The following is a 10,703-nucleotide window of genomic DNA, read 5'->3' on the forward strand; positions in this document are numbered from 1 at the left end:
CCTTTGTGCCAGTGACCCCTGAGCCCTGTCTGCCCCCACCCCCACCCTCAGGCCTCCCTCCTCTGCTTCCTGCCGAGAGCAAAGCTTTTGCCAGCACCCTCCCGACCCTGAGTGTGGCCAAGGCCACTGCGGCTGGGCCAGGGAAGTCCTCCGGGCTGCAGGTAAGAGGCCTCCCGTGGCGGGGGGCACTAGGGCCAGAGCGATGTCACCAGGGAGCCGGGAAAGGGGCCGGCGGGGCGGAGGAGGCCGACAGGCCGTCACAGAGCAGTCTGGGCGGTGGGTCCAACACCAGGACAGCCCAGGTGGGCGCATGCCAGAGAACGAGACAGATGGAGACCCACAGACACCACGACACAGGGTGACGATAGGAGCGGTGGCTTGCGTGCGTCCCTGAGGCCATCACTGGGCGTGGGAGCAGGGAGAGTTCGAGGCTCGAGGAGGAGGGACGTGGGGAGACCATTGGATGAGGGAGGCAAGAGAAAGGAGGTGGTGAGACCCTAGACAGAGCTGGGGGCGGATGGGAGGGCCGGGGTGTCTCACGATGGGGGGCCCAGAATGGAGGGGACAGGGCGGAGACTGAGGGGAATGGGGGAGACTGAGGCAGAGACCCTCTGTGGGGAAATGGAGGGGAGGCAGGAAGACAAGAACACAGCAGGTGGAGGGACCAGGATGCCGGCCTCCAAGGCTAGCAGCCTAGAGGGAAGTCAGGGTGGAGAGGTTTGAGGCATAATGGGCGGAGCCGGGGCAGAAAGAGAGAACCCTGGCAGCCAGGTGGGCCAGACCCGGGACCATTCAGCAGAGGCCAAGGCCATCAGATGAGCAGGGAGGGAGCCTGCAGGAGCCTGTCTGGTGTCCAGACCAAGAGTCAGGTGGAGGCCAATACCCACGCCGTGGGAGAAGGGGCCGGTGGGGAGCCAGGCAAGGCCCAGCCCAGGTCTTGCCGGCAGGTTCATGTGCTGGGCAGCACATCCACAGCTGGGGCCAGGACCCCACCCCGGGAGGGAGGGGGGCCCGGTGGGGAGACGTGGGCCGGCTCTCCTCTTTGTCACGGGCGGGGTCGAAAGGGGGTCAGGGCACCAAGGGAAGGCCCCTCGGCGGCGCGGCCTCTCACTCACCTCTCTGCCCTGCAGTATGAAAGTAAGATGAGCAGTCTGAAGAAACCCCCCGCGCTTCAGCCCAGCAAAGAAGCCTGGTGAGTTGCAACACTGCGCACCCCCCCCCCACCCGCCTTCCTGGAAGCTTGGGAGCAGGGTGTGGGGACCACCTTTCAGAAGTGGGGTTGCGCGGGCCCCGCCTCTTGTTAGCTGTGTGGTTTGGGGCAATATAATTTCCCTCAAAGACCTTTAGTTTCCCTTCTAGAGAGCGGGGTGGTAATAGTAGTGATGAGAGGGTGACAGGTGAGGATCCCTTGTGACTGTGGTAAGACGGGTGGGTGTTTGGGCAGATGGATATGGATGGGAGTTCGGGTAGGTGCATGGACGAATGTGGGTCTGCATGGGCGTTTGGTTGGATCAACGGGCATTTGGATAGATGGATTGATGGGTGTTTGGCTGGATGGCTGGATGGAGAGGGTCTGGGGTGGGTGCATGCTGGATGGAAGGGTGTTTGGGTGAACGAATGGGGATCTGGATGGATGGTTGGGTGGATACATGGAAATTTGGGTGGATGGGTGTTTGGGTGGATACATGGGTATGTGGATGGATGAATTGACGGGTGTTTGGCTAGATGGATGGATGAATGGATGGTGTCTGGGGTGGGTGCATGGCTGGCTGGGTGTTTGGGTGGATAGATGGATATTTGGATGGATGGGGTCTGGGTGGGCAATGGGTAAATGTTGGATGCTTGCCTGCATTCTCTCTCTTCTGCTCTCCTTCTACTGTGTTTATGAAATACTCACTCAGTGCCCAGTCCTGTGCTGGATTCTGAAAACAAGACAGGGTTCCGGTCCCCATGGTGTGGTGGGGGTGCTGGTCTTCAGCTCAGGGTAGAGATGAACATGTCTGGGGAGAGAGAGACAGTCACACAATGAAGAGACATAACTCACTGTCACGCGATGTGGTAGAAAACAGCCCAGGAGAGAACTGGATGGTACCACCCAACGGACCAGCCTCCCTCGCTCCCCACCTTCCCGAGGTTGCTGTTGGGCCTGAGGCAGAGTAAGGACGTGCTGACCCCAGGTGGCAGGAGACAGGATAGCACGAGAGGGATGAGGTTCAAGCCCTGGCATCTGGCTCCCAGCTCTGCCTCTTCCCCACGCTGGATGTGCTTTGGGTGGAGGAACATCACTCTGCCGGGCCTCAGTTCCCCCATCTGTAGAGTGGGGATAATGATAGCACCTGGTCCCTTGCGTTGTCGCCAGAGTCCGTGAGACAGAACAAGCGCGTCCGGCCCACGTTAGCGCATTTCCCTGCTGTCTGTGTTGGGGCCCGGGGGCTCAGGGTCGGGGTCTGGTTTCTCCCGGCCTCACCACCAGCCTGTGTGTGTGTGTGTTTGTGTGTCTGTGTGTGTGTGTGTGTGTGTGTGTGTGGTCTCTCCCCACCCCACCCCCCAGTTTCCTGGAACATTTGCACAAACATCAGGGCTCCGTCCTGCACCCTGACTACAAGACAGCCTTCCCCTCCTTCGAGGATGCCCTGCATCGCCTCCTGCCCTACCACGTCTACCAGGGTGCCCTCCCCTCCCCCAATGACTACCACAAAGGTGAGCCCCCCACTCCTTCCCCCTGCTCCCCCGGGACTCTCCCTCCCTGGTCCCTGGCGTGGGGAGGGGGGGTGGAAAGAGACCACACACACACACGCAGGGGCAGACACCCCTCTGCGTCCGCTTGACTGAGGCTCAGGACAAGCAAGCCCCGCTCCCCGGCGTCTGTGCCCCTGGACCTTTTCTCTTCCTCCGCAGTGGACGAGGAGTTTGAGACGGTCTCCACACAGCTGCTGAAACGCACCCAGGCCATGCTCAATAAATACCGCCTCCTGCTTCTGGAGGAGTCCCGGGTAGGGTGCTGGCACATTCCTCCCTGGGAGGCCCCGCCCATTCCCCTTGCCCACTTTGGGCCCGTTGGGGTGGGGGGCCTTCTCCTTGAAGCCTCGGGAGGAAGGGAGGCTGGTAGTCAGATCCCAAGACCGTTTGGAATCCCTTCCCATCCTTCCGGGTTGCCCACGGGCCCTCCCCCGCCTGGCTCCTTCCCTGGCCCATCCTCTCTTCCTCCCCCTCAGAGGGTGAGCCCCTCCGCGGAGATGGTGATGATCGACCGAATGTTCATTCAGGAGGAGAAGACCACCCTTGCCTTGGACAAACAGTTGGCCAAGGAGAAGCCGGGTGAGAGGGGAGGGGAGGGGAGGGAGAGAGGTCCCCAGCTCCTGCCCCTGCAGTGGAATTCAACCTGGGGGCAGGAAGACAGGGTGCACGGCCTGACCTTTCTCCACCCCACCTTCCTGCAGTGGCAGGGCCTACCCTGACCTCCGGGCTCTGGAACTGGAGAGAACTGAGTTTGTTCTCCTCCGTCCCTGTGTGTCCATTCCACTCCATTCTGGCTGGGACATCCCACCACCCCCAGGGGGACAGAAAAGCAGGGAGCAGAGCCAGGACTGGGGTGGTTGCAAAATTTATTTATTTTTATTTTTTTCATTTTTTTTAAAGATTTTATTTATTTATTCATGAGAGACAGAGAGAGAGAGAGACAGAGGCAGAGGGAGAAGCAGGCTCCCCGCGGAGCAGGGAGTCCGATGCGGGACTCGATCCCAGGACCCTGGGATCATGACCTGAGCCGAAGGCAGACGCTTAACCGACTGAGCCACCCAGGCGTCCCGGGGTGGTTGCAAAATTGAAGGGCCATTCTCTGGCGTCAGCTCCTGCTTGCACATTAGGGGGTTTGGGGATCGCTGAAAAGAGTGGTACCCAGCAGTGCGTCCTGAGGGTCTGATGAGTCAAGGGTTTGGCCCCCAGGCCTGGCAGATTGTCGATGCCCATCGCATGCGGGCTCCTCTTAGCTCCTCACAGGCGTCTCATGCTTTCCCTGCCGCCCCCCCCCCCCTTTGCAGATGAGTATGTGTCTTCCTCGCGCTCTCTTGGCCTCCCCATCGCTGCCTCTTCCGAGGGACACCGGCTCCCTGGTCACGGCCCAGCACCATCCTCAGTGTCCGGGGCCCCCACCCAGCCCCCTCTGCACCTGCCAACCAAGCTGGTGATTCGGCACGGTGGGGCGGGGGGCTCCCCTTCGGTGACCTGGGCACGGGCGTCCTCCTCCCTGTCCTCCTCCTCCTCCTCCTCAGCCGCCTCCTCCCTGGACGCCGATGAGGACGGCCCCATGCCCTCCCGCAACCGCCCTCCCATCAAGACCTACGAGGCCCGTAGCCGCATCGGCCTCAAGCTCAAGATCAAGCAGGAAGCTGGGCTCAGCAAGGTTGTCCACAACACCGCCCTGGACCCTGTGCACCAGCCCCCGCCCCCTGCCGCCCTCAAGGCAGCAGAGCCCCCGCCCCGGCCCCCGCCGCCACCGCCACCCCCGGCCCCGGGCCAGATGAACGGCACCGTGGACCACCCGCCGCCCGCCGCCACTGACCGCAAGCCCACGGCCCTGGCCCCCCACTGCCCCCGGCTGCCCCTGCGGAAGACCTACCGCGAGAACGTGGAGGCCCTGGGCGGCGGGGCCGGGGAGGGGGCGGGCAGCGGCAGAGCCCGGGGCAGCAGCCCGGCGCCCCTGCCCACCAAAGTGGACGAGGCCACGAGCGGGCTCATCCGCGAGCTGGCCGCGGTGGAGGACGAGCTGTACCAGCGCGTGCTGAAGGGGGCCGCCCCGGAGCCCGCGGCCAGCGCCGGGCAGGGCAGCGGCAGCAGGGACCCCGGCTGGGAGGCGCCCCCCGCCAAGCGGCGCAAGTCCGAGTCGCCCGACGTGGACCAGGCCAGCTTCTCCAGCGACAGCCCGCAGGACGACACGCTCACGGAACACCTCCAGAGCGCCATCGACAGCATCCTGAACCTCCAGCAGGCCCCGGGGCGGACACCTGCACCCCCGTACCCCCACGCCGCCCCGACGGCCGTCCCGCCTGCCTCCCCGTCGCCCCTGCACAGGCCAGAGGCCTACCCGCCCTCCAGTCACAACGGTGGCCTCGGCGCCAGGACGTTGAACAGATAACACCGGGCTGGTCTTCGCTTCCCTGGCCAACGTCCTGCGGACGCGGGGACGCCGGCGGGGGGGCCGGGGGGGGGAGGGGGGGATAGGGCAGCTCGGCAGCCGGGCACGCCTGACCTCAGCCTCCTGGGGGACGCGAGCCGGGGATCCCCTGACCGGTTTTTCTTGCCTAAGTTATTTGAGTCACAAAGGCCTCCTCCCCCACTTCCTGCTTCAGCCGGGTTGTTGGGTGGGGGTTGTGGGTTGAGGGGAGGGGGCTGTAATGTAAAATGTCCCCCTGCCAAAGGTGGGGGTGATCCCGGTGTGTCATTTCCTATTTCTTCCCGCTTCCTGCCACACTCTGCCCCTCCGTGGGGGAGGGGAGGGGGGGGGAACACGTGTGTGTTTGCCCGGGATGGAGGTACCCTGGTCGTACCCACTGCTCACGCGTGTCCCGGTACTGGGCTTGTCCGTGTGGCCGCACAGATCCACACGCGTCGAGGGCGCTCAAAGCCGCGAGGGTCCTTTGCGAGCCTCGCTCAGCCTCTCCCTACCGCCCCCCACAGGCTGTAAAAGGAAACGCAGGGAAGGGCGGGCGTCAGCCAGCGTCCCGGACCCCCACCTCGGAGGGCTGTGCCCGCGGGCACCTGTGTCCCATCCATGTGTGTGCGTCCAGCTCCGCGTCCCGTGTCCCTGTGTGTGTGCTCGAGTGAGCAAGAGAGAGAGAGAGAGAGAGAGAGATTTCGAACCCTCCCGCCCCTCGACTGAAATCCGAGCACCTCCAAAACAGGAAACCCGGGTCTTCCTCCCCACCCCTCCATCCCTCCCCAGCCAGTCTTCCCTCTGTTCTTCCTGCCGCCAGCCACCCGCGCCAGATTTTGAAATCTCCGAGACAAAACTAGTACTGTAAGATAAATTTTTTTGTACTGTATTTATTGTGTATAACGATTTTTTTAAAGGAGAATTCTGTACATTTAGAACTCTTGTAAATTAAAAACTGATCCTTTTTTTAAAACTGTACTGACTCCGTCTCGGCCCCATTGCTTTTGGGTCCTTGGGAGGGGGGTGTTGTTTGAAGTCTGGGGGTTGGGTCCAGACCTGGGTGGGGGAAGGGATTGTGAGGGTTCATTGCACATATTATTTGTTGAATACCTATTAGGGGTGCCAGGCCCTGTTCTGGGCACAGGGGTGCAGCTGAACATGGCAGGCAGAAGTCTCGACCCCTGGGGGGGGCTTCAAAGGACAAATTTGGGGCACCTGTGTGGCGCAGTCGGTTAAGCCACCGACTCTTGGTTTCAGCTTGGGTCGTGATATCAAGCCCCACGTTGGACTCTGCTCAGCGGGGAGTCTTGAGATTCTCTCCCTCTCCCCTTCCTGCTCATGCACCTGCTCTCTCTCTCTCTCTAAAGTAAATAAATAAATCTTAGAAAAAGAAGAACGGAGATTTATTCTTTCCCGTTCCGGAGGCTGGACAGCCCACAACAAGGCACCAGCAGCGCCATGCTCCCCCTAGAAACTCTGCAGGGGGATCCTTCCTCGACTTTCCACTTTCCGGGTGTTCCTGGTCCTATGGCTACATCCTTTTTCGGCATTGGTGTCCCCTCTTAAAAGGAGACCATATTGGATAATAGCCTACCCAACTCCAGTATGATCTCAATCTTCACTTGCTTACATCTGCCAAGATCCTCTTTCCAAATAAGATCACATTCACAGGTGCAGGGGGTTAGGACATCTGCGTATCATCTCCTCGGGCGGGGGTAGGGGGTGGGTAGAGGAATGGACAAGGCTCTAGTCCCAAACTAGGACGCCTTTGTGTGAACTAGAAAGCAGTGCCCCTTTCTTCCAGGCACTGAGTTTTGAAGGGCAGAGTGTGAGCTGGATTCCAGCCTCCTCTCACCCATTCAGTGAGTGCTTTGTGCAGTGAACAACCTGTGTAACTGCACATTAAGGCGTCCGGGATCGGGTGGGAAGGGGAGACTTCTTTGAGGAGGTGACATTTGAGCAGAGACCTACATGAAATGAGGGAGGGAGCCACAGGGAGTTCTTGGGGGGGAAAGCATCTGAGGCAAGAGCATGTCTGGAGTGTTGCGGGACAGCAAGGAGGCCCATGCGGCTGGAAGCTGGGGGGGTGGGAGGGGGAGGGAGGGAATGAGAGGTGAAGTCAGAGAGAACAAAGCTGGCCTGTGGTGTAGGACCCTATGCTTCATGGTGATGATTTTGCTGAGCTATGGCGGAACCACCGCGAAGGTTCTAAGCCGAGGGCTGAGCTGACTTGGGTTTCCTGAGCGCCCTCTGGCGGCCGCGTGGGGAACGGATGGGGCGAGTGCGGACCCGGAGCCCAGCCCAAGAGGCCACTGCTAAGGTCCCGGTACCCGGTGACGCGGCAGGACCAGGGTGATGTTCCAGTTTCTCTGCAGGCCCTAGGGGTGTTTGTGGCGGGGAAGCTGGTATGTGGGGCCACGGAGAGAGAGACGGTCCCCCTTCCTAGCTGTATATCTACTTCCCCACGTGCAAAACGCAGTTCTTAACATCCTTGGATCCCCGAGAGCTCCGGGGAGACCCCACGTGGCTGCGCCAAAAAGTTTGCCGGTGATTTCCGCGGGCTTCTGGAAGGCCGCGGAAGGTTCTGGACATATTATTTGTTGAATACCTATTGGTTCTGGAAGGTTGACTGCATGCAGCCCCAGCAGAGAATCAGCGATGACTAACTATGGAACACTTACCATGGGCACTGTTTCAAGCCCTTCACCCAGGATGTTTTATCTGATCCTCACAGAAGCCCCGGTATGGGGATTGATAGCCCCATCTTGCGGATGAAGAAACTGCACCCCAGGCGGTCTGGCTGCAAGCCCACGATCTTGGCCTCTGCACACCCAGCTTCCAGGGAAGTGGCGGGCGCGTCGGGCAACAGCATGGCCTTTCCCAGAGGGCAGTGCAGGAGCCAGAGGGGCCCCCCCCGCCCTGCTGGGGAGGAGACCAAAACTGGGGACCAAACTTCATAGACCCTTGCTCCCAGAACCTAGAACCAGCTCGGTGGGTGCGTGTGGCGTCTCCTCTTCCATAGCTGAGGCATCTGGGGAAAAAAGAGTCGCCTGGGCACAGAGCAGGATGACCGCGGCCGAAGTTCATCCCTAACTTCTGGCTGGCCACCTGCTCCATCTGTTTTGTTTGTTTGTTTTGTTTGTATATGTATGTAAAATATACATAACATAAAACTGACCGCTTTAACCATTTCTGAGTACACTGCTCAGTGACGTTCAGTACCTTCCTTCACATTGTGCAAACAACACCACCGGCTCTCCTCTGAACTTGAAGATCTAACCCCTTACACGCTGACTCCCGCTCCTCAAGCCCAGCCCACCACCTTCTGTCGGGATGGATCCCACTGCTCTCAGCACCTCCAGAGTGGGATCATACAGTATCTCTTCTCTTGTGACGGGCTTATTTCACTTGGGATGACGTCTCCAAGGTTCATTCATGTTGTAGAATGTGCCAGAATTTCTCCACCCGGTTTTGACAACTGGGGAGGGAGAGAGGTAGGGGGGGAAATTTTTTTTTTTTTTTTTGGTGAGTTTGTGCCGTGGGGAGAGGGCTCCCAAGACTATAAGGGCACCGGGAGACTTGTCACACGGAGACTTCCCGATTCAGAGATCAGCGACACAGCAAGACAAGACAGTAGCCCCAGTAACTGAGAGCTCAAAGCATGTTTAATGAGGCAGCGTCATCCAGGGTGCCTGGGAGGCTCAGTCGGTTAAGCGTCTGCCTTTGGCTCAGGTCATGATCTCAGGGTCCTGGGATTGAGCCCCGAGTCGGACTCCCTGATCAGTGGGGAGTCTGTTTCTCCCTCTCCCTCTGCCCCTCCTCCCTGCTCAATCTCTCTCTCTCTCAAATAAATAAATAAAATCTTATTAAGAATAAAAATAAAATGAGGCAGGGCAGGATGACAAGGGGACCAATTATACTGAAATCCAGCTATCGGTGTATTTAAAGCCCCCCCACGAATCTGTGACACGGTAATAAGAGCTCTTGTATTAAGACACTAATTAGAAAGAGCTAGCGGTGGGTCTAATCAGTGGTGAGTAAACAATCACTGGAAATCCCCAAAACAACCATGATGCGGTGAAAACAACCACGATGCGGTGAAAACAACCACATTCCCCTCCGTGGCAATAATACAGGTCCCACCAATGTCACTGTGCTTTGTTGTTCACGGTTGACAGAAACCGTGAAATCTCAGCAAGCGATCCAGATGTCATGTTTCTCTCCATGTCCAAGTTCACGGACCCTCCCAAATCTCATCTGAGCACGATGCAGTGGGCTGAGCAGTCCCGGGGTCGCCTCCGAGGGGGAAGGAGATGCCCCATGTCAAGGTTTGAGAAGAGGACCTGGCTCCTAGCTGTAATAACGTTAGTCGCCACTAAGCCCCAGGCCTGTGATTAAATATATATCATATATACCATTATACATTGTATGTGATCATGTATTATAATTATATAATTATGTATAAAATGTATTATATCCATACACCTCTTTAGAGAATACAGTTGACTCTTTTTATTTTTTATTTATTTTTTTAAGATTTTATTTATTTATTTGACAGACACAGCGAGAGAGGGAACACAAGCAGGGGGAGTGGGAAAGGGAGAAGCAGGCCTCCCGCAGAGCGGGGAGCCCTATGCGGGGCTCAATCCCAGGACTCTGGGATCATGACTTGAGCTGAGGGCAGACGCTGAACGACTGAGCCACCTGGGCGCCCTGACTCTTTATTTTTTTTAAAGATTTTATTTATTTATTTGACAGAAAGAGAGACCGCGAGAGAGGGAACACAAGCAGGGGGAGTGGGAGAGGGAGAAGCAGGCTTCCTGCTCAGGACCCTGGGATCATGACCTGAGCCGAAGGCAAATGCTTAATGACTGAGCCACCCAGGCACCCCATAGAATACAGTTGACTCTTGAAGAAATGGGGGTTATGGGTGCCGACCCCCCCAGTCGAAAATCCACATATAACTCTTGACTCTCCCCAAATTTACCGACTAGCCTACTGTGGACCAGAAGCCTTACCGATAACATAAATAGTCGATTAACACATATTTTGTATGTTATATGTATTCTTACAATAAAGTAGCCAGAGAAAAAAATGTTAAGAAAATCTTAAGAGGGGCGCCTGGCTGGCTCAGTCAGTACAGCATGAGACTCTTGATCTCAGGTCGTGAGCTCGAGCCCCACATTGGGTGGAGAGATTACTTAAATAAATAAATAAATAAAATGTTTCTAAAAAAAAGTTGCAGTCCTTCGATCGTTAGCCACTCAAATCCTTTGTTAGTTAGGGTCATGCTAGCAGCTGTAATAAATACTCAAAATATGTAATACTCAAGCCTAAGAAAAGCTTATTTCTAAAAAAAAATAAAATCATGAGAAAAAATACATTTACAATAGTGTACTGCATTTCTCGAACAAAATCGACTTATATGTGGACCCATGAACGAATACTGTTCAAGGGTCAACTGTATCTGTCTGTCTGTCTATTGATCGATCTATTCAGCTTTATTGAGATATTTCAGAAGCCATTCGCCCATTTAAAGTGCACAATTCAA

At 57.3% G+C, this 10,703-nt stretch overlaps 2 protein-coding genes across 9 annotated transcripts in view; one reads left to right on the forward strand and one right to left on the reverse strand.

Moving 5' to 3' along the window:
• The window catches only part of BICRA (BRD4 interacting chromatin remodeling complex associated protein), a 64,657-nt gene extending 58,527 nt beyond the window's left edge, over positions 1-6,130 (forward strand). For all 8 annotated transcript variants that reach the window (XM_081807200.1, XM_081807199.1, XM_081807205.1 and 5 more), the window contains 6 exons: positions 52-161; positions 1,131-1,192; positions 2,552-2,700; positions 2,899-2,993; positions 3,216-3,318; positions 4,041-6,130. In XM_081807200.1, the coding sequence (XP_081663326.1) occupies positions 52-161; positions 1,131-1,192; positions 2,552-2,700; positions 2,899-2,993; positions 3,216-3,318; positions 4,041-5,134 (1,613 nt within the window). In that variant the 3' untranslated portion in view covers positions 5,135-6,130. The remainder of the gene's footprint in view (positions 1-51; positions 162-1,130; positions 1,193-2,551; positions 2,701-2,898; positions 2,994-3,215; positions 3,319-4,040) is intronic.
• LIG1 (DNA ligase 1) overlaps positions 1-10,703 on the reverse strand; it is a 192,760-nt gene that overhangs the window by 39,435 nt on the left and 142,622 nt on the right. The gene's annotated exons all lie outside the window — the stretch shown is intronic.

This window comes from Leptonychotes weddellii, chromosome 16 (genome assembly GCF_054177405.1).
Source record: "Leptonychotes weddellii isolate Sample4059 chromosome 16, ASM5417740v2, whole genome shotgun sequence".
NCBI classification, from domain to species: domain Eukaryota; kingdom Metazoa; phylum Chordata; class Mammalia; order Carnivora; family Phocidae; genus Leptonychotes; species Leptonychotes weddellii.